The sequence below is a fragment of the Dromiciops gliroides genome, chromosome 4 (assembly GCF_019393635.1).
Source record: "Dromiciops gliroides isolate mDroGli1 chromosome 4, mDroGli1.pri, whole genome shotgun sequence".
NCBI lineage: Eukaryota > Metazoa > Chordata > Mammalia > Microbiotheria > Microbiotheriidae > Dromiciops > Dromiciops gliroides.
Window position 1 is genome coordinate 245,003,385 of NC_057864.1, and position 24,216 is coordinate 245,027,600.

General features: G+C 38.9%; 1 protein-coding gene across 5 annotated transcripts in view; it reads left to right on the forward strand.

Moving 5' to 3' along the window:
* ANKS1A (ankyrin repeat and sterile alpha motif domain containing 1A) overlaps positions 1–24,216 on the forward strand; it is a 233,981-nt gene that overhangs the window by 74,031 nt on the left and 135,734 nt on the right. For 3 of the 5 annotated variants that reach the window (XR_006356327.1, XM_044002069.1, XM_044002068.1), the window contains exons 2-8: positions 4,207–4,287; positions 9,558–9,714; positions 11,390–11,452; positions 17,714–18,010; positions 19,058–19,133; positions 19,421–19,522; positions 19,636–19,737. Coding sequence is in view for 4 of the 5 variants with exons in the window: in XM_044002069.1 (XP_043858004.1) it covers positions 4,207–4,287; positions 9,558–9,714; positions 11,390–11,452; positions 17,714–18,010; positions 19,058–19,133; positions 19,421–19,522; positions 19,636–19,737 (878 nt within the window). In the remaining variant the exon portion in view is untranslated. The other 2 variants (XM_044002070.1, XM_044002071.1) reach the window with 2 other exon arrangements.

The following is a 24,216-nucleotide window of genomic DNA, read 5'->3' on the forward strand; positions in this document are numbered from 1 at the left end:
AAATTAAAGGGATGTCCATTAATTAAGGAGTGGCTGAATAAATAAGGTTTATGAATGTGATAGAATATTATTGTGCTATAAGAAATGAGGAAAGAAACATGAAAAGACATGTATGAAGTGATTCAGAATGAAGTCAACAGAACGAGAAGAACAACTTATATTCTAACATCATCAATATTATAAAAATGAACCATTTTGAAGACTTTTTGTAGACTAGCAAAGGATGAAATGAGCAGAACTGGAAGAACAATTTATACATCAGCATTGTAAAGATATGCAATATAATGAGCATCCATAATACCAAGAGGACTGATGATGGAATATGCTGACTGTGGCATAAGGGTGATAGATTTAGGGTACTGAATGAAACATGTTTTTGTGTTTTGCTTGACTATGCATATTTGTTACAAGGAATTTATTTTTCTTTCCTTTTTTAAAAAAGTGGAGTGGGGGCTAGGAGGGAAAGAAAATAGCCTTTTGTTTATTTAAAAATACTTAAAAAAATAAAATGTTGCATACAGTTTCAGATGTGGTCATTCTGTTGTCAATTTTGTTTAATTGTTTTACTTTGTTACCAGAGGGGTAATCTGCAAATGTTTGTAATCTGAAAACAAAACATACTGAAATAATTTGAGTCTGATATATTTTCTAGCCCACATATGCCCAAATGGCCTTTTGGAGGAGACCTGATAGTTGAGGCATGCCCTGGGGGCAGAAAGCCCTGTTTCTCATTCTTCTGTTCTAGAATCTTCTATTTCAGTTATTTGTCCTCTCCTCCTTGATTACAGTCTATTTCATGCCTTCTCATCCTTTGCTTCTTGCCCTTGTTTTCCATTGTGTTATGGTATTAGAACTGGAAGGGGTTTTGCAGGGGATCTAGTCCAACTCCCCCCCTTTTTTTTTTACATATAAGGTATTTTATTTTTTCCGTTACATGTAAAGATAGTTCTCAACTTTTGTTTATACAAGCTTTACAATTTCAGATTTTTCTCCCTCCCTCCCCTCCCTCCCCCCTCCCCTAGACAGCAGGTAATCTGATATAGGTTATATCTATATATTTATATATCATACCCATATACATATAGATAGATATATATACACACACACACATATATATATATATATACACATAATAACATTAATCCTATTTCTGCATTAATCCTGTTACAAGAGAAAAAAATCAGAGCAATGATGCAAAACCTCAAAATAGAAAAAAGAAAACAACAGCACCCAAAACAAAAGAAATAGTATGGTTCAATCAGCATCTATACTCCACAGTTCTTTTTTTTTTTTCTTGGATTTGGAGATCCTCTTCTATCTTGAGTTCCCTGGAATTCTTCTGTACCATTGCATTGGTGAGAAGAATATAGTCCATCACAGTAGGTCAACACTCAATGTTGATGATACTGTGTACAATGTTCTTCTGGTTCTACTCATCTCACTCATCATCAGCTCACGTAAGACCCTCCAGGTTTCTCTGAACTCTTCCTGCTCATCATTTCTTACAGCACAATAGTATTCCATTGTATTCATATACCACAACTTGTCCAGCCATTCCCCAATTGATGGGTACCCCCTCAACTTCCAATTCCTTGCTACCACGTAAAGAGCAGCTATAAATATTTTTGTACATGTGGGCCCCCCTTTTTTAATAAATGAAGAAATTGAGGCCCAGGGAGACCAAGTAACTTTTTCAAGTTCACATCAGAGGCAAAATTTGAACCCAGATTTTCTGACTAAGCTTACTGTTTGTTTGTTTGTTTGTTTTTAGTGAGGCAGTTGGGGTTAAGTGACTTGCCCAGGGTCACACAGCTAGTAAGTGTTAAGTGTCTGAGGCCGGATTTGGACTCAGGTACTCCTGACTCCAGGGCTGGTGCTCTATCCACTGCGCCCCCTAGCTGGCCCTGTTTTTTCTTTTGAACCAAATCCTTCTAGTTCTCTTGAGATTGAGACCTTCTCATTCATTTGATTTTTGGTACATGCCTCTAAAACCCTGCTACCAGAAGGCAGAAGCTATGTGAATTGCTTGAGCTTGAGAGTTCTGAGCAGCAGGTTGCAAAGCTGATCAGGTTTCTGCAAAAATGTAGCACCAAAGTGGAGAAGAGAGTCCCTCAGTTGGGGGCTGCCAGGCTGCTGCCTCTTGGACTTCATGATCTTCCAACACTCATCCTGCAAGATGAAATCAGTTCTGAAACTCTCACCTTCTCAACTCTCCCTGCATCCCCCAAACACCACACCCTTGGAGAGAGTGGACAGTGGGCATTAGAGAGAGGGAAAGAGCTCCTCCCAGATTCTCCATCATTTAAGGGGGCAACTAGGATGAAATCACCTCTCTAATTCATACATTCTCTGATTTCTCTCCCTGGCTGCAGGATTTAAACATGGACAAGGCATAGTCTTCCTTGTCCTTGTTTTGTAGCTTCTTTTTATGCTTTGTCTTTCCCCATTAGTTTGTGAGTTCCTTGATGGCTGGGGCCATCTGATATCTTTATTTCTTATCCCCAGCATTTAGCACTGTGCTTGGCACCTAGTGGGTGCTTAATAAATCTTTTTTTTTTGGGTGGGGCAATGAGGGTTAAGTGACTTGCTCAGGGTCACACAGCTAGTGTCAAGTGTCTGAGGCTGGATTGGAACTCAGGTCTTCCTGAATCCAAGGCCAGTGCTTTATCCACTGCTCCACCTAGCTGCCCCTGCTTAATAAATCTTTATTGACTCTGACTTTACATAAGGAGGGGTGAACTATCCCAGGCAGGGAAAAAAACAGAGCAGGTTAAAGCTCCTGCACTGATTTATAGTAGTCAGTGGCTTCTAATTTCTAGCCTGGGCAAGATAGAGAGACCTTAATTTTATAATTTGTATATATGTCAAATACTGGCACAGTGCTATGGCTTTCCTTGTTATCTTTCACTTTTGCTTTATGACTCTCTGTTTTAGGAGTTGAAATAAATACTTAAGTACAAGAGCTATTCTCTTTTTCTCCTGTCCTTTGTAATTCTTTTGAAGAAGTTTTAATGTTTTTTTGAGGACACCGAGTTATTGACCTGGAAAATTGAAGCCTGCTGTTTCTCTAGAACAGCACTTCTCTAAGTGAGATCTGTGGATCCCCTATGGGTGTCTGGGACTCTTTTGGGGGTCTGTGAAGTTAAAATTATTTTCATAATAATATTAAGATAGTGTGTACCTTTCGCCCATATTCCTTTCTTTTCTCTTCCTTCCTTTTTTTTTTCCTTCCTTCCTTCCTTCCTGGCCGGGCAATGAGGGTTAAGTGACTTGCCCAGGGTCACACAGCTAGTGTCAAGTGTCTAAGGACGGATATGAATCCAGGGCTGGTGTTTTATCCACACCCATATTCTTTTATTTATTTTTATTTATTTATCTATCTATCTATCTATCTATCTATCTATCTATCTATCTATTTATTTATTGCAGGGCAGTGGGGGTTAAGTGACTTGCCCAGGGTCACACAGCTAGTAAGTGTCAAGTATCTGAGGCCGGATTTGAACTCAGGTCCTCCTGAATCCAGGGCCAGTGCTTTATCCACTGTGCCACCTAGCTGCCCCGTCTTTTATGAGTGTATAGTGAAGAATTCAGAGATTCAATGACCTGTGAATTAAAGATTTATCTGTAAAAATGAGGACTGAGTTAATATTTCATCTGAAGAATCATATTTTTGCCTCACAAATGGATGTTTGCATATTTGATTAGACTTGCTGTAGTTGAATCCGCCATCCCAGTTATCCAGGACTTTGTATCTCTTGCCTTGTTTTGAGAACTTGGTGGTGCCAAAGAGGAGACAGCATATGGGAAAATGCACCCATGTACTTGTCCTTGTGCCTGGTGGTAGATATCTTTTGGGAATGTGTGCTGGTTTAATTTGGTTGTATTCTTGGTAATATCACTGGATTATTTTTATCTTATTGGTAGAACTCAATCACAGGAATCCCAGACCAAGAGAATAATGAAGTTAGTTTTAGGGAAGGTGGCAGCTAAACAATTCCATTATGTTTTGGCTTTTGTCTCCTTGTTCCATGAACTATTTGCAACCTTAGTACCATAAATTATTATAGCTAATTGCGTCTGTCTTTTAGCACTTAAAAAAGGAGAACAGATTTGACTAAAGACTGTTCATTAATCTTTTTTTTCCCTTGCTATCTGCCTTTAAATTTGTTCCATGACTTCATATTTTGATTTTTGTCTTTACTGCAGCATCTGGAGAGGACCCAACGTGAATTGTGTTGATAGCACTGGCTATACCCCTCTGCATCATGCAGCTCTGAATGGACACAAGTAAGTATTAATCATATGTAACATTGCTGTATCACTCTCCAGAGTCCTAATCCTTTCAGTTCCTCTCACTCTTGCCTGTATTTCTAAATAGAGAATAGTGGCTAAGGGGAAGAATAAGGAAGGGAGGATTAATTAAATCCATCTAAAATCCCCAAACCTCATTTTAGTCAGACTCTAAATTTCTTCTTTCAAGAAGGCCAGTAGCCCTAACAGATGGAGATGTTTAATTACATATATTAGAAAGCATGGTGGCACCAGAGTCAGAAACCCTGGATTCAAATCTTAGCTCTGAAGCTTACTACCTCCAAGCCCTAAGGCAGGTCCCCTAGCCTCCTTGGGCCTTAGCTGCCTAGTCTGTAGAAGAGTGAGGACCTCTGAAGTCTCTTCCAACTGTACATCTATCTCCTCATATCTCTTAAGAGAACAGAAAATTCTTCATATTTATTTTTACTTGGTTTCTTTGTCCCCTGTCTCTTTCCCCTTTATTCTGCATTAAGTATAGTATTAGGTTTCCTATAACATTCCTTCCACACAGAGATGATTCTGAACCGTTCACTCTCACTCTCCCTCAACATTCGCTTCTAATCCTTTGCCACATCCTAGTGATTCTTCTACAACATCTCTTATATCTTCCCCCTCTTCTCTATTCATACCACAGTCACCTTCGTTCAGATCTTCTTCCTTTCTTGCCTGGGTTATTACAACAGCTTCCCAATTGATCTCCCTTTTTCCAGCCCCCCTCTAGCATCTATACCTATGTAGGAGACAAAATAAAATTCCTGAAACACAAGTTTAACTGTAACTTCTATGCAAAAAAATTCCAGTGGCTCCCTGTTGCTTCTGGTATCAAATACAGATTCTTCTGTTTGCCTTTTTAAGCCTTCTGCAGTCTGGCTCCAGCCTACCTTTCCAGGCTGTTTATACATTATTCCCCTTCATGTATTTTTTTAGTTCAGCCAGATTGCTGTCCCTCATTTGCAACTGTCCCTCATCCCTGGAATATACTTATTCCTCATGTCTGCCTCTTAGAATCCCTGACCTCTTTTGAAACTCACTTTAAGCACCACTTTCTAATCCACCAAGTTACTAGTTCCCTCCCCCTCCTCCTATTTAAATTATTTGCTTTTCATATAATTTGTATCTAACTGTAGGGACACATTTCCTCCAATAGAATGTAATTATAAGCAGGTACTTTTTCCTTTTTGTCTTTGTATACTTAGCACCTAATACAGTGCTTGGCAAATAGGCACTTAATAAATATTTGTTAATTGATTAATACTCTTTTTTCAAACTCCCAGCCTTTCTGTACACACTCTGGTTCAGCAGTCAATCAGTTTCCAAGAACTTATTTAGTGTTCACTATGCTAGGCATTGGATACGTGAACTTCTCAACTATCAGTCCCAACTCAAAATTTTTCAGTATGTTTTCCATTTTCTTTCTTCTCTCCTGGCTTATAAGAAAAGTTTGCCCTGTTCCTTGTTAAGAAATCCTACCAACCCCAAGGGAAAGGAGCAGTAGAAAGTAGAGCAGCGAGTTCCTTTCTGCAAAACTCCAAATAGATCTAGAAAAGGTACCAGATCGGATCCTGATGGGGGAAATCCAAGAAAAAGTCACATGGAGTTATTTTTCCAGCCCAACATGGCTTAGGGAGACTGAGAGGTTGGTAGATGCTAGGGACAAAGTTTACCCAGGAGCTCTTCAATGCCAGGAGGGGCTGTGTATCAAGGCATAAGTAAGTCCCAGACCCATCTTGGGGCACCTTGATGGGGATAGGTGCCAGTTGACAGCTTTGTTGCCCACTGTTCAGATAGTGGTCACAGATCCAGGGTGGACTGAGGAGGAGACCTGCCCTGTCCTCCTACAATGCAGCTTCTGGACTGTATATCAAGAAGAGAGCAGGTTCTGAAGCAATCAGTAGGCAGTGTGGCTCAGATCCTGGAAGCAGAGCAGTTCCAGCCCAGTCTGAAGCCAGCAGAGAAAATAACTAGCCAGGAATTCCAGACTAGAGAGGAGACTCCTGCTGTGTCACTCTGAACCAACTTAGCTTCCTAAGCTATCTGATAGCAACTGTGTCCAACAGCAGCCTTCTGCTTGCTGCTCAGATCCAAACCCAGGTTAGGAACTTTCAGAGTTTGGACAGGAGGACAGCAGTCAGATTTTGCTCTGGATCAGACTGCTTTGGGAAGTGAAAGCTTGCAGGTCTACAGCCTGAACTGTTCCTGAGATGCTGAAACAATATAATACTCAGTAACCCAAAGAAAGCAGCAATAGTAACATCCTAGACCTTCCCTCTAGAAATGGGCAGACCTTGACCCTAACATCAAGTCCAATGTCAGGAAATAGACTGGAATAATGATTTAAAAAAAAAAAAGAATTCCACCATAAGAAGCTATTATGGAGACAGATACTCAAGATAAAACTGAAAAGAAGAGAATGACTCCAAAACATCTACAAGAAAAGGCTCAAAGAAAAATGCTCCTTGGTCATAAATTCAAATAGAATTCCAGGCTGAGATGAACAAAAGACTTTGAATTTAAAAACATTTTTGTTGAAATGAGAGCACTAAGGGGGAAAAAGGGAAAAGAAATGAGAAATAAGGAACAAAGAATTAGAAAGGAAATTATCAGCTTTGCACAAAAGGTACAAATCCTTGCCCAAGCCACAAACTCCCTGAAAATTAGAATGGACCAAATAGAGGAGTCGCTTCATGAGACAACAAGAAGTATTAAAGTCAACAAATGTAAGGTATCTCATTGAAAAAACAACTGGCCTGGAAAACAAAGCAAGGAGAGATAATTTAATAATAATAATATGGGGAGATGATACATGTTCCCACGACACCTTATCAGGCCTCATAGAAGTAGTCTAATTAAACAGAAGTCCTTGGAATGGTTCTGTTAATGATCTTGAGAGAAGAATGAAAAAAAGGAGAGAGGACTACAGTGAAGGGGCAAGGAAGAAAGTGATCTCATCTCAGTGTGCAGAAATAGATATCCATACAAATGAGGAGGGAGTGGGGGGAGCAGCTGGATTCACTCATCTGAACTGGTCAAAGGAAGGAAAAATACATATACACAGAGTTGGGTACATAAATACAAGATGGAAATGGGAGAAATGGGAAAGAAGAAATTATTGGGACAGAACATTAAAGAAGGGATTAGTCCTAAGCAAAATGGACTCTTAAGGATGTACAAAAATAAAACTTTTTGATGAGATTATTAGGGGGTGCCCATTAATTGCTGAATGGTTGAACAAGTTTTGTTTTATGAATGTGATGTAATAATGTTGTGTAAGGGCCAAATTTAGTATGGGGAGAGTTAATTGGGCAGCTTGCCATAATATTGGAGTAAGAAAGGAGATTAACAGTCTCTTTTCAATAAACAAAACGGTTTATTAATGGGAACAAATTTAAAACACAAGTGAGGTTAATAAAGCTAGGGACAATGAAAAGGGGAATAGGGGAAGGAAAAAATACAACCCACAAACTCACCACCACCTGGAATCAGCAGTTCCAAAGAGAACAAACTGCTCAGCGTTCCCTGGTCTGGACCAAAGGTCCGCCACACCAGCCTCTCACTCCCTCTCTCCCACTCGCCAAAGTGAGTGTCTCCTCCCTGGCTTCCTCCTGAAAACCTCCCCACAACTGGAAAACAGGGCTGACCACACACACACAGCCCCAAGCTAATTGGCTGGCAACTTTGATTGACAAAACTAACAGGCCGGCTCTACAGCTTCAAGTTGGCCAGCTTCCAGAGGCTAAAGTCACCTGACTTGCCCTCACCAGGCTTCTTGTCATGGCGGAGCTTCACTACAGTATCTCTCCAGCAGGGGTGGTATTCCAATTCTCACAGTTGTACAGTAAGAAATTATGGAAAAGACAGTTTTGGAAAGACTTTAGAAGACATATGAACTGATACAAAGTGAAGTAAACAAAACCAGGAGAACATTTACACGATCAAAAAAATATTGTAAAGACAAACAACTTGGAAAGAATTAGGAATTTTGATCATTGTTAATCACCAATCATGATTACAGAGGACCAATGATGAAACATGATACCCGCCTCCTGATGGAGAAGTGAAGGACTTAGCATACAGAATGAGACTTTTTTTTTGGACGTGACCATTGTGGAAATTTATTTTTGCTTAATTTTTGTACATGTTTGTAATCGGGGTTTTGTGTTTCTCTCATTCTCACTTGGGAAAGGTTTGGAATGGGGAGAGGGAAAGGTAGATTTTTGCAGATTGAAAGTGTGTGTGTGACTTTCAGTCAGCAAATATTGTTCAGATAGATTTTTTTTTTGTGGGGCAGTGAGGGTTAAGTGACTTGCCCAGGGTCACACACCTAGTAAGGTCAAGTGTCTGAGGCCGGATTTGAACTCAGGTGCTCCTGAATCCAGGGCCAGGGCTTTATCCACTATACCATCTAGTTGCTTCAAGATTTCTACTTGTTGATCCAGATTATACAAGAAAATTTTCCCTAACCTTTCTTCCTTCTCCCCTAGTGTATACTTCTTCTCTCTTTCCTTTTTTTTTTTTTTTTTAAAGATCAAGATATAATAGAACCACTCCTGGCCTTCTGTCTAATTAGATTCTATGATTCCTAATGGGATGAGAGGGGGCACAAGTGGGATGAGAGGAGGAGACACATGTATCATCTCTATAAATTGTTTATCCTTGTTTAGTCCCTTAGGATTGTTCATTTATGTCATGCTTAATGTTAATGTAGGTGGTTTTTATTTACAGTGGAGATTTTGTCTGATTTAATGTGTATGGTGGATAATTCTGCATTTGTATTTACTTAATTAATAGTGTCACTGTCACCAATAATAAAACTAACTTCCCTTTTCCAAAGTACTCAAATTATACCATATGTGTTTGGTTTATATTTGTATTAACTTCTACTCCCATCTATCCTTCTGCATTCAACACAAAAGGATAATTGCCTTGAATAATGTATTAAATCATACCAAGTGTTTTTGCATTACTTTGTTTATATGAATTCTATTCCAAAATGCTATTAAGGCATCACAGGCAAGGAGCAATTTCAAGGTACAGACAAAGAAGCTGGACGTTTTCATATGGGTATAAATGAGATGGTGTCAAAGAGGCCAAGATAAATGGGAGGAGTGATTCAGACAAAGTTAGACTCTCCTATCAACATTTGTGTGAGTAGTTTGCTTGAGAGAAAGAGGGCTGAAGGACTAAATATTGGGAACCCAAGAAAGAGAGTTTTGAGTTATGCAAGCTTATCAGATGTTGTCTTCCAGGGACGTGGTGGAAGTTCTTCTGAGGAATGATGCATTGACCAATGTGGCTGACTGTAAAGGCTGTTACCCTCTTCACCTGGCTGCCTGGAAGGGGGATGCTCAGATAGTTCGATTACTCATCCACCAAGGACCCTCCCATACCAAAGTCAATGAACAGGTCGGAAGAAGACTTTTCATGTAATCTGACTGTAGGATAATGTGGTGGGAGGGAGCATTTTATTTCTGTAGTCCCAGTCTTCGTTTATTCTTCTCCTTCTCTCAGTGCTACCTCTTGTTGGTATATCTCCTTGTCCTTGCACATTTTAGTTATACAGGCACATATGTAGATTGTGAGGACGGAGTATGCTTCAGGTCTAAGGATTGAAAGGCTTTATCTTATTGACAGCTCCTCTTTCCTTGCCTACTTTTCTTGCCAGAGCTGAAGCAGATCCTTTTCTCTGTTTCATAATACTATTTGAAAGAGGGAATTATTGCTCTTGGTTGTTAAGAATGTAAATAAAACTGCATCCAATTACTGTGATACATTCAGCCCCATTTTCTTTAGTCCCTCAGCTGACTAAGTAACTGTTAGTCTATAGTATTTATGTTGATATGGTTCTCTGTAAATAAGCCATCCAAACTGACAGAGGTCTCATCCAGTGGAGGAACAAATATACAAGGTATTGTTTTCCAACAAAATGCTGAGCTATTATAAGAAGGAATCTTAGCCCATAGGTATCAGAAAATTAAGATAGAAGAGCTTTCAGTTTTCCTTATATTGAGATACTAATGACTAACATTTTTATAGCACTTTAAGTTTTGCAAAGCACTTAACATGTTATCTTGATCCTCACAACAACCCTGTAGGTACTGTTATAATCTCCATTTTACAGATGAGGAAACTGAGACTGAAAGAGGTTATGTGACTTGTTCAGGATCACATAGCTAGTAAGTGCCCGAGGCCAGATTTGAACTTGGATTTTCTTGACTCCAAGTCCAGCACTATCTTCTGGAGCATCTAGCTGCTTCCTTGATGCCTATATATGGTGACTAGTGAATTTCCCATTCCCTTTGAGATTGCAGCGTCTATGTGGGCCATCAATATTTGACTAATTCTTTTTTTTTTCTTTTTTAACGTGTAAGGAATGACTACTGTTAACTAAATATGACTTTTATTGTGTTGCTTTAGCTCCAGTGGCTGATTGTTAATTCTCTTTTGCCAAACGGCACTGAGAAGGAAATTTGCTTTTAATTGTTCCTTAATTTTTAAATTCCCCCCCCCCCAATAATAATGCTTATTTAAGAAATGTTCATAACTTTTCAGTTCTTTCTGTTCTGATTTTTACCTTGGAGCTCGGATAATGGTAAAGCTAACTAATTGAGTTTGTAACCCTGGTCTATGTCACAGCCTCATCCTACTTTGATGATCCACAGTAGGGGGGGGGGGGAACAGGAGAGAGATAGCTTGGGGGCATGGGACTCCAGTCCAATGTTATGAAAATCTGTCAGGCAGGTCAACACTAGAGTAGGGCTGGTATCTAAGAGAAATGTCCACCATCCCTTGGGGAATGTGATGGATTTTGATAGTCTTTACAAATGGAGAAAGTAAATTAACTGGTCATTACATTGATTTGTTTAGAAACTCTGAATGTAATGGTTCCAATTGACTGTCTAGACAAATGGGGTGATTTGTGGTGAGGCGAGGTACCATGGAGGTTGGGTTGCTGTGCCACAAATGATTTCTTTCCAAGGTACCCTGGTGAATCTGATTTCCCCTTTGGGGCTACACATTACTTTATTGCTGTATTTCATCCATTTTATCATCACATTTTCTTTTCCTCTCCTTTTTGTAGAATGCTCTTGAGATCAAAGAACTCAAAAAGTACGGCCCCTTTGACCCTTATATCAATGCAAAGGTGTGTACTTAGCTGACAGGATTTCTCTGCATCATTGCTCCAAGCTGCACCCAGTCTTGGGCTCCCTGTTGCTCCCACTTTCCTTCTCAGGCAGTTTTCATCATCCTGGCTCATGACTGCTCCAGTCTTGTCTGCTTCTACTCTGTTTCTGGGGATGATAAAATGATTTAGAAAATCCAAACCATCCACAGTAAAGTTGTCTACTTTTAAAGAAAAATCTTAAAAGTTCGAAATCAGTAAAGCTGGGGGAGAGTCAGGGCACAGGCTCTTTAATTTGATGCTAGGTTTTAAAAATTGTTATTGGAAAAAAACCATGTGCTTCAAGGATAACTAGGTAAATTAATATTCTTAATAAGTACAAATAATACTAGGATTTTACCTGCTGAAACATGAATGTATTTTCTTTGTGTCTTTTTGGGATCTAATTTCCATATTTCTTTCCAAAGTAAGGGATGCTCTGTCTGTGGCTCATGGTGTGGGTAGGAGAACAAGGCCATGAGTAGCTTCTTTTGGGACTCTTGCCTGCTTGCTACCTCATTCTTGTTTTGTTAAGTCTGTACATTTGTGTCTGGCTTTTAAGCCTCAATTTTCTGTCTCTAGTCTTTGTTTGCTTTTCTTTCTGCTTAGTCATTCTTGACCCACAAACAAAAGCACGAAAATAGATTACAAATCACCATTAAAGCTGAACAGTTGATGAAGTGGATCCAAAAAAATTTCTTAAATTACTTGATCAGGCTATCAGCAGAAAAAAAATGGAGAGTAGCTTTTTCTCAGACACTCACTGTATTTAATTGAGTTTTATTTATTGTCAGGCTGGAAGCAAGTAATGAGTCTTCTGATTTATGATGGGATGTGGTTTTAAGTGTGCCATACTCAGCTGACTTTCCCTTTACCATTTGGAACCTCTCTTACTAGCACTATTTTTCCCTTTGAGCCCTGGCTTCCTCAGTCATAGCAACTCTGCTTTATCGGAGATTTTATTTCACATGAGATCTATTGTGTAGAAGAAATAAACTAAATTCTGGTTGAATCATAGTTGCCCATATTAGCTACTTTCTATTTCTTCTCAGTGAATTTTCTGAAGGGAAAGTAAGCATAAAATAATTTTTACATTTCAAAGTTCCTGAGAGTAAATTTCATGTTTTCATTTTGTTAAGAAACAATTCAACACTGATGCCCTCTCTCTCCCCTTTCCTTTTTGATAGGCATTAAGGAAGCCTGAGATTTTCCCAATTGATAGCAATATAATCTAGAGAGACTGTGTTACAAGAATTATTGGGATACATAGGTTTTCCTTATAGTGACACACCAGGTATAGCTTTGGGAAGACACTTTTGTCCTTGTATCCGTTTCCATTTTCCAAATGGAAAGGATCTTTTGTTTTAAATATTTTTGAGAGCTGGTCTTACAATGTGCACATGAAGTATCATTTCTCAAAAGAATCTAGGAATCTAGTAATTTCCATGGCAGAAGTTTTAAAAAATTATAAACTTTAAGTGAGAACCACATTCTGAGGGTACAGGTAGGGGTTTAGGAGTATTTCCTTTTTGTGGCTAGTTTAGTTACTAAAGCATATGATTGAAGGGAAGTTTTAAAGAGACACTGTGGTTTTTGAAAATACTTTCTCCTGTCATTTTGATTTGGCCTGCACAAATAAAGAAGGCCCTACTTAATGAAAAACAAAGAATGAGACCATGTCCTTGAGCAACAACTTGTTACCACACTTAAAAAGCAATATACTTATTAAAAGTTGCACTTTGAAAGATGGAATAATACATATTGGTTTTAGGGTGACAAATACAAATAGATTCTGATAGCTACACCATACTGAGCTGGCTCATAAAACCTTCTTGCATTATGCCCAAGTTTGTTTTTTGTGACCCATTTGGCCTGTCTGGGAGTCATTTTGCTAAAATGCATTTCACTATTATATCTGGTCTATCCTAAGGACCAGAGGTGTCAGACATGCAGTCCACGTGACTGAGACCCAAACCTGATTAAAATGTAATTGGGACATAGTTAACAAAATGAATAAAAATGCAGTAAAGCTTAGATGACATTACATTTAAAAACAAAGTTAATATGTGGTCCACAGGGATCCTTATGTACAATTTAGTGGCCTCTGTTTCTATTTGAGTTTGACACTGCTACTCTTGACAGTTGCCTGTAGAGATGAAGGGTCTAATATTTTCTTGATACAAATGGAATTTTTATTAACATTAATGTTGTGCTCAGAGCCTTGCCTATTTGCAAATATCCAGAAGAAACCTTTCAACAGTCGTAATATTTATGTGAAGGTAAAATTGTTTTTTAAGCATTTCTATCATAGTTAAAATATCTTAAAATTGTCAGAGGAACTGTGTTAAGGCAGGGTTTCTTAAACTTTTTCCCTCGCGACCCTTTTTTGCCCAAGAAATTTTTATGTGACCCTGGGTATATAGGCATATAAAATAGACATACATAATCTTTTACTGTTGCCAAATTTTTCACAACCCCCACTTGCAGTTATGTGACCTCATGTGGTATCATGACCCACAGTTTGAGAAGCTAGGTTTTAAAGTAACGTTATTAGGGATTGGAAAGTTTTTTTTTAATTATTTCATCATTCTCCCACCTGGTTCAAGAATCCTGCTCCATTGACTTGCTTTTGAATACTTTTGTTGATGGGGAATTTACCACTTCAAGACACAACCTTTTCGATTTTTGTGCAGTTTTAATTGTTTGAAAGTGCTTCATTATGTTGAACTGAAATCTGCTTTCTAGTAATCTATCAGTCCTAATTGTGTTCCTTAGAGCAGCGGGTAAAAAAAAAATCATCTTCTTTCTCTACGTGATAGCCCACCAGACATTTGAGAACAGTTATTATAATACCCTTCTTCTTTTCCATGGTAAACTTTTCTTCATGATAAACATCCCTAGTTATTTCCACTACTCCTTCAGTGACAAATTGTCCCATAATATCCTGATTGCAGAAAGCTTTGGCTAAGTATGACACAATGACACTGGTTTATAATCTGAGTCATTCTTCAGGTGCTTGGGAGAGAGGAAAACCTGTTATGTATATTCTTCTATGGATGGTTACTATGATAATGTCCCTACATCGTTTTTAGCTGCTAGTAATATGAATTTGTATGTTATATTTCCTCTCTTGACCAGTGACCACAGATAAGTAATTTTGACCTTTATCTGCAGGTTTTTGTTTTAAATTTGGGGATGTCATGGATAGAATTTATACTTTATGGGGAGGGGGGTGTCATCAGATGCTAAGATGCATGGTTTTATATATTATGTTTATGTACAGTTTATATCCTCTCTAATTCTTCCAAATACTAATTTAGGCAAATAGAAAGGGGGTCTTTCAGATGGCAGATGGGTAGGAATGGAAAATTTGTGAAGGAAAATTTAGAAATTATGGAGCTTTACTGTCTTCCTGTTCCCATGATTTCACTTCCATTCCCACCTTTGGATTCATTAATTCTTGGAATGCCCTAGGATTTGAAGTTAGTACTTAGGATGTGGACTTCTGAGGTGTCAGAGCATGCTTAGTTTTAGGAATGGTCAGACCATTCATATCTCCACATTTTTTAAAAATGCTTCTCATTGGGTTCTTGATACTTGACTGACTTACTGGTTTGCTGAATCTTTTACTCCAAAGGAGAAATTGTGTTAATAATAAGGACATTCAGACTCAGAGACAGAGAAAGATAGATTGCTTGATCACAGGCATCAAGCATCTCCTTGTTGCTGGAGGATGAAAATATTACTTTACATCTTACAAGACAAGCTGCTGGTGCTTGTCCCAATGACCAGTGTTAAGAGAGAGAATGCAACTTGCCTTCTCCTTATGGTAAATAAGACCTGGTTTTAGTGTGACAGCCTTGAGATGAGTTGGATGAGTGCTGAGGATTATAAAACAGGTAGCATCAATTCATCTGCAAAAGAAATGGCACAGGAGATATTTTGATTTTCTTTGCTGTATGTTTTTATATTCTACTTGCCTTGAATTGATTGGCAACTGACTTGTGCTTAACCAAAGAAAAATTAATCCAGTAAGTAAAAGAACCCTAAGTATTTCCTCTAGAGTATACGGACTATTCTTGATGAAAGTTTGCCTACCCAAAACAAACTATGTAGGGTTTGTCTTTATTTTATTTTAATGAGAGAGGAGTCATATGACACAAGTTACATGTAGGCTGTGCTTTCTCATAAAAAGGGGCTTTCTATTTGCCAATTTGGAGAAGGCTGAACCAGGAGATAAACCTCATTACAAAGTCATGAAGCCAAGATTGCTATCTATGACTCAAGACACAAGCTGCCAGGCACAGTAGTGGCAGGGTCAGGTGGTGAATAGAATGAAGCAGTAAAGGAGCTTGGGCAGGCTTTAAAAAGACCAGGTCCCTCCATCAGGCTGATTGTGCATGGTACAGGATGGCTGAGCAGAAAGAAGCCAGGTGGGCCCAAAGATGCTCTCCCTGAAGGCAAGTGTGCTGCCATTAGCAGGCTCACATACGCTCTGGATGTGCTGCTTTGGGGCACATAGGTCATTGGCAGAGGCTGGTGATGATGATTGAAATACTTCACTGGAGCCTTGCTTAAGCTTCATGTTGTGCTTTCTCTGCACCCTGTATTTATCTGTGTGCCTTTACTTCTGCTTTCGGCTGCTTTTACTGTTTCTTCTGTTCTGATTTTCCTGATTGTAGTTTATGAGTGAATTCTAGTCTTAGGGGCTCTGTTCCTAGCACCTCCAGATTTTTCTGGGGGACAGGACAGCTGGAAAAAATGATGCAGTCAAATGCCAGATCAAAAGCAGATGGAGTTGCATGCATGGTTTTGGGTAACCCCCTAGGATATAATTTAACATTATTAATAGAATTAAATCAATTGTAGAAGGCTTTATTTTTACAGTTTGAAAGGTGCAAAATATTGATTTTTTTTTAGCCATGCCCCTTTTTCTATAGTACTGCCTGTCTCACAAAGTTGCAAAGCCAGTAGAAGAATTTTTAAAATTCTTTCTAAATCACCACAATAATTAATTTGCTAAATATTCCTAAGAAGTCACATGGAAAGTTCTTTTCTCCATGTCTTATAGTATGCAGTGTGTATATATTTTTAATTGGAAGAAAAGAAAATGTTGCAATATAGTTGGAACAACTTTTTACGTGGGTTTTTTTTTTTTGATGTATTGGCCTAATAAATGCTTCTGAAACCTCTTCCTTTTTCCTTCTTTGATTTTGCTCTTTAGTTAAAACAAAAGTCAAATTGGTGTTGAGGGGCAGGTCTGAATTTGAATTGATGGAAATGTTATATTTGTATATTTTGCACCTTGCAAACAGCTTTGGAGAGTCTGATTGTATCTTCTATGTAAACTTATATCTTAGACTGCTATTTTAATGATATTGCATGTATTAATTGGTTCAGACATTTCTAGTAGAAGCAGTGCAGCCAGTCAGGGGGTCTCTGAGTTCCTTTTGCATCTAGTATAATTTCTTGTCATCATTCCCCATTCCTGGGTGCTTTTCCCCCTTCTCCCCAAGCTGTTGGCTGATATGTAGAATGATTGGCACTGTTCTCCTGGGTGGTTTCACATCCTTGGTATTCATGATTGGTTTGCATGCTGGAAGCCATATGAAAATGCACAGCCTTTCTATAAAAGCTAGAGATTAAGAATGGGATGGCTGACAAATTGAGAATCAAAATAATGTAGCTAGATAAGTGCTATGTTGTAAAGCTCATTGAAGTTTAAATTAAACTGATGGCTGTGATGTTGTTTTACTTGATCTGTACCAGACTTCAGGAGAATCCCTTTTATACTGTATGCTGTCTTCTTGATTCTGCACAAAATGTGGAAGAGACATGGTCAGTCACACCCATTAATTTGAAAATAGTAGGTGACGGTTCTTCTTCTGCAGTAATGTATTTGTAATTTAGGTAAGAGTGTCAATGATTAGAGTGGTCAGTGTGGCTTGAGGAGTTCGTCAGGAACTGATACCTGCTGGTCATTAGGAACTGGTCCATGCCCCAAGCCACACTGATCACTCTAATCATTGACACTCTTACCTAAATTACAAATTCATTACTGCAGAAGAAGAGCAGTCACGTACTAAGTACTTTCAAGTTCATGTGTGTTACAGAAATATTTCTGCCATTTTCTTCATTTAAACTTCAATAGTTTTACTAGTGCTATTTCCATCTGATGCCATTTTGTCCGTGTTATTAAGCCTACCTGATTGTGCTCGTGTTCTGTTTTTTTTAACCTTTTAGAACAATGACAATGAGACAGCCCTCCACTGTGCAGCTCAATATGGCCACACAGAGGTGGTGAAGGTTCTCTTGGAGGAATTAACTGATCCTACCATGCGCAATAACAAGTTTGAGACACCGCTGGACCTGGCTGCACTCTATGGGAGGCTGGAGGTGGTGAAGATGCTGCTTAATGCTCATCCCAATCTCTTAAGCTGCAATACTAAGAAACACACTCCTCTGCACTTGGCTGCACGAAATGGCCACAAAGCTGTGGTCCGTGTCCTTCTGGATGCTGGGATGGATAGCAACTACCAGGTAGCCATGATAATGGACTTTCAAGTTGTAAGGCTCTTGGCTTCTGCAGAAAAGGCTCAGGAACTATGCTGATGGGCTGTTATCATTTGGCACATTTTGAAAAATGGCTTTCACTCATTTTTAAATTAAAATGTGAAACTATTTGCTAAGAAGAAAAGTATCCGTCCTTTGAACCTATTTTGTCAGTTTCTTTTCAGTGGACAACCCCTCAGGAACTATGCTGATGGGCTGTTATCATTTGGCACATTTTGAAAAATGGCTTTCACTCATTTTTAAATTAAAATGTGAAACTATTTGCTAAGAAGAAAAGTATCCCTCCTTTGAACCTATTTTGTCAGTTTCTTTTCAGTGGACAACCCCTGAAAACTTGTCTGTAGATTTGAACATAATTTGCTCTTCCATTTGAACGAATTCCTTTTTTTAGCTTTCTGAACATTGGGATCCCTCTTTTTACTACTTCAGAGCCCTCACTTCTTGTTACTATGTCACATAGTAAAGTATCCTCAGAGCTTGCCTACATGATGGTGTGGAATAAAACTCCAAATTTGTTTATATGTACCCTTTTTTCAGACTAATTCCCAGTGCCATAGGCTTTACATGGATCAAGTTACAGTTGAACAGGAGGTGACTTTAGTCCCCTACACCCAGTCTTCCTCCACCACTTTTCTCCCTCATGATCCTTGTTCTGGGGGCTTTAGGGATATGTATGGGTAGACAGTGAATAGAGCTAGTGAGTCACGTGTGGCCCTCTGCTGCATTGTCTCACAGGCCAAAGATATGAGCCATACCTAAATATCGTAAAAGAGACAGAAAACTACAAGAGAAGGTTATGAAGAGGGTGTGTGTATGTATATGTCTGTGTGTGTGTGTGTGTGTGTGTGTGTGTGTGTTTGTGGGGGGGGGTTGGTTGGTTGTGAAAATTTTCCTTTGTGTCCCCTCTGTTGGCTTTAATCATTTGGAATTTCTGTTTGTTATGTAAATCCATGCTAATCTCTGGGATCACAATTTCTGACTAGGTCCTGCACTGAGTTCTTGTTTGCTTTACAGACGGAGAAGGGCAGTGCTTTGCATGAGGCTGCTTTGTTTGGCAAGACAGATGTGGTTCAAATCCTGCTGGCTGCAGGTGAGAGGTCGGCAGTGCTCTTGTATACGGCATGTCAGGGTCGGGACTGAACAGCGTCTCAGGAGGGGGTTGATTTCCACTGGCTGCAGTTGAACCCAGTTCATGTGTGTCTGCATTTGTTTGACTGTGTAAGTGTAAGACCTGTTTTTGGATAGCTGGGTTAAATGGCTTTAGAAGATAACCATTATTTCTGCTGGAAGGTTGATGTAAGTGACCTCGAGTCTGGCTGTGTATGAAGTTGTCTTGAAAATTCTCATTCTACTGCTTACTCCTGTGTACATCTCTAGGAATTGATGTGAACATAAAAGATAATCGGGGGCTAACTGCACTAGACACTGTGCGAGAGCTTCCTTCCCAGAAGAGTCAGCAGATAGCAGCATTTATTGAAGGTCAGTTCATGGGAGGGAAGAGAAGGAAGTCCTCCCAGTGAGAGTACTGGGGATAGGACTGAGTGGTAACCAGGGAAGCCTATTTGCTCCAGCTGTTTTCTCTACCTTTATAGAACACATGACTGGGAAAGGAAGTACAAAAGGAGGAGACAAACCTATCAGAGCCCAGCCACCATTCATCCCTAATGTGGACTCAGCATCTCTGAAGTCTCAAGGTGAGCATGTCTCTGGCCTCCGGTTAGGGCCTCGGGTGGACCAAATGTAAAATTTCCTCTCTCTGCTTTGGAGTTCCCAGGTTTGTACAGTAAGTATAGCTTTTTGGTGTTGTGCCACAAGACCAATATTCATTCTATTAGCTGACTATTAAATATGTTTATGTGTAGTTAAAACATAACATATCTGAACTTAAACTGAGCAGTGTTTATTTCTAATATTTATAATACTGAGCAGGTTTCATGCCTATGTGAGGTGGGAACTGTGCTCCAGGCTCTTGCTCTCTCTCTTTTACCTACTTTGTTTCCCAAAATTAATATATGACTTACCTACTCCCATATACTGTAGGATGGGAGTATGTATTCTGTCAAGTGTGGGGTGTGGAAATAGGGAAATTGCGGGGGAAGAGGTAGAAATAAGATGAAATCCAGGTGGTTATGGTTGGATTGTATTTGATGAAAATTACTTTTGAAAAGTTACCTAATACTTCTTGCTGTCATCATTGCCACTAACTAGAAGGTAACATTATAGGATATTTAGGCCGTTTCCCTGTCAACCAATATTCAGATAGATAGATTTTCAGAAAAGGATACTACATATCCTCTATTACTAGGACATTCTATCAACTATTAATTGTTAATTGGTTTGGAATTGCAAGCTTGTAATTGGATTTGCTTAGGATATTCTGAGCTACTATGCTAAAAGAGATTATGAGTCCCTGCTTAAGTTCAAATTGAACAACCTAGTGTCTGTGGCAATTATAAATCTATGAAGATAGGGGTCAGCTAGGTGGCGCAGTGGATAAAGCCACTGGCCTTGGGTTCAGGAGTACCTGAGTTCAAATCCAGCTTCAGATACTTGACACTTACTAGCTGTGTGACCCTGGGCAAGTCACTTTACCCTCATTCCCCTCCCCCCCCCCCTGCCAAAAAAAAAAATCTATGAAGATAGCTGAATAATTACCAAGCCACTTGACATAGGTATTTGTAGAACAAACTATTGCAGCATCTCTTGAGCAAGGAGTAAAAGCCTTGTATTCTAATAAAGAAAGTTTCTCCTATCCACTATAATCAGGATAATGATTTTTGCAGACACATTGAAATGTCACCTGATATAAAGACAGAGCTCTGGAAAAATGAAAAGACAAACATTTAACTCAAACATTGGAAAGAGTGGTAGATTTGGAATCAGGGGAGCTGGGTTCAAATCCTGTTTCTGCCACTTATGTGTTATCATGATGGACAAGTCATATAACCTTCCTGAGTCTTGATGTCCTGATCTATAAAATAAAGATTGGTTTTTTTTAAAAGGTAGTTGGCCTTTAATGTCCCTTCCAGCTTTAAATTTGTGATCCTATGTTGAACAGAAAACCAAAGACAAAGGATACTTCACTAGTGACACCCTTCCAGGTTAGCAAGAGTACATTCATCTATTATGTGATTCGGTCATTCAATCAGTCTCAGATCTGCCCAAACTCTATTATTGTCTAGTCCACACATCTCAGTCTTGCCTAAAAGGATATAAAAAACTTTGTTAGATGCCTTGTTGGACTCAAGGTGTATTAAGTAGTATTCAGAATTCTGAGGAAAAAAACAAACAAAAAAAGAATTCTGCTGATCTAGCAGTCTAGTAAAGTAGTTCAAAAACGGAAAGGGAGTAGTTTAGGTTTCCATGGCTTGTTCTCAATGACTTTACCACTTTCCTTTGTTAAGTTATCCCTTTAATAAAGCATTCTAGAATTTTTCTAGGAATTGAATTCAGGTTCAGTATTCCGTAGTTTGAAGTATCCATCTTATTTCCCTTTTTGAAAACTGGAATTTTTATCCTTCTATACTCCTCTGATACCTTTTGAATTCTCTATTATATTTCTAAGGGCACAGGCAGTGTGATTTGGTAATCAAATCCACAAATTATTTTGGTAAACTGCTATTTAATTTCTCCAGGAATCTAATATTAGAACTAATTTATGCTAGCTAGGTGCTTTCTTACCATTTCACTTATTGGAGATTTCAGTTCCTTGTTAACCTTTTTTGTTCTATAATTCCTAGTCTAATGATGATTTGCCATGGCAGAGAAAAGAGTTCAATTCCATTAAGATTTATTAAATGCATAATATATACAAAGCATTGGAGATACAAGATCAAAATTGTCTCTGACCTCAGGGAGCTTACATCCTGTCATAAAGCAAAGTAACAGATGTGTAGTTCTATCTTCTCTCCCTTATTTGTTATGATTCATTCACCACAAGTAGTGATGACTGTGGGTGTGGGTGTGGGTGTGGGTGTAAGAGAGAGGGGGGAGGTAGGGGCAGCTAGATGGCGCAGTGGATAAAGCACCAGCCCTGGATTCAGTAGTACCTGAGTTCAAATCTGACCTCAGACACTTGACACTTACTAGCTGTGTGACCCTGGGCAAGTCACTTAACCTTCATTGCCCGCCCCCCCCCCCCCCAAATAATAAATAAAGCAAAAAAGACCTGCCTAGCCTGCTGGTCATCAAAAAGATCAATTTCTGAGCATGAGCTAGAGTCATGATACTGCTTGACCATATCTTTGGGGCAGCTAGGTGGCACAGTGGATAAAGCACTGGCCCTGGAGTCAGGAGGACCTGAGTTCAAATCCGACCTCAGACACTTGACACTAGCTGTGTGACCCTGGGCAAGTCACTTAACCCTCACTGCCCCACGCACATGAGAGAGAGAGAGAGAGGAAGTGTTCAATACTTCAAGCATCTATGATAATATCTGACTCATCAGCAAAGAGTGCTGGATTTAGAGTCTAGATTCAGTTTCCTATTCCATTTCTGTCACTCTCTGTGTGACTTTGGGTAAGTCACATAACTTATCTGTGAAATGAAGGGGTCAATGTATGTTTCCACAGTTCTTTTTATCAGTGATCTCTCTGCTAATGCAAATTGTATCCCCTCCATTCCCTATTAGGTGGTCTTTTAATTTTCATTTCAGTGTCCAAAACTATTTATCATCTGGTCAATTAATAGTCAATAAACATTTATTAAATGCCTATTATGTGATTGCCACTGAGTTAAATGTTGGAGATACAAATAAAAGGAAAGATGGTGCCTGCCCTCAAAGAGCTTATGATCTAAGGGAAGTAGCCTGGGAAAAGCCTGGGAAGGTGGTGCTGGAGGGTAGGGTTGGGTAGGGGGTGGGGTGAGCTAATGTGACCCACATTCAGGCGATGAATATCTCTCAAGTTAGCTAGGCCAGTTTTGGGGTCTATAATTAAGGCCTTTCTAGGTTGGTGTAAGACCTGTCAGAACTTATATTCCACTAATAGACATGAAGAACCCATGACTCCCTTAATGCCACAATTAAAGGTCAATAAAGGATTTGGATATACCTAAGTGTCTGTGCTCACATATATACATATACATATATATATACACATAAAAGATCCTTAAGGACACATATTTATCCTCCCCAAAGAAAAACACAAGGAATATTAACTGTTTACTCTAAATTTTCTTTTTTTTAAAATAAACTATGTATTTTTGCACAATTATACCCAATATTTACTTTGTTTTTTTCTTAATGTTTATATTTTTCCATTTATTGATGTGATCCACACTTATTTTTCATATTATGCAGTATTCTTTTATATTCATATACTGTTTCCCTTAGCTGATTCTCCTATTCTGAGGTATTTGTATTGTTTCTAATATTTTTCACCAATAAGAATAACACTGCTTTAAATTTCTTTGTACAAACTACTTTTTTCCTTTTCTGTTTTTTCTCTGTTTGAATTTGATTGTGCGAAAGAATTTGAACAAATTTTTAAAAATTTTGCTCTAGGGGCAGCTAGGTGGCACAGTGGATAGAGCTCCAGCCCTGGATTCAGGAGGACCTGATTTCAAATTCGGTCTCAGACACTTAACACTTACTAGCTGTGTGACCCTGGGCAAGTCACTTAACCCCAACTGCCTCACCAAAAAAAAAAAAATTCTATATATCAACATATTGCTCTCCAAAAAGAGTAAGGCAATTAATAGTGCCACCAGAGTTGTATGAATATACATGTTACCTCATATCCCTGCTGAGATATCATTTTTAATGAATTACTATTTTAATAGGTGTTAAGGGCTAAAATTCTAGCTAAACTGTCTAAAATATCTAATGAGTGGTCGCCAATAAATTATAAGCTTTAGCAAGAGTTAGACTTTTAAGCATTTATTAAGGAGAATAAGAATTTGGTAAAGAGAGAGAAAAAGGCCTAGATTCCTATCTATTAAAGGGAGAGCACATTTCTAGCTCCGCTCTCCACCAGAGTCCAAAGGAAAGAGCGCGAGACTGAGCGCCAGTCTCTTCCTTCCTCCTCCCACTAGTCCGCGTCACTTCCTGACTCCTGAAGAAAAGACTCCTGGTCTTGCCCTCAAAGACCTTCCCTTCATGGGCAGAACTCTTCTACAGTAAGTATCCAGCAGGTGGCGTTATTCCAATCGTTACATAGGTATATGATGTCATA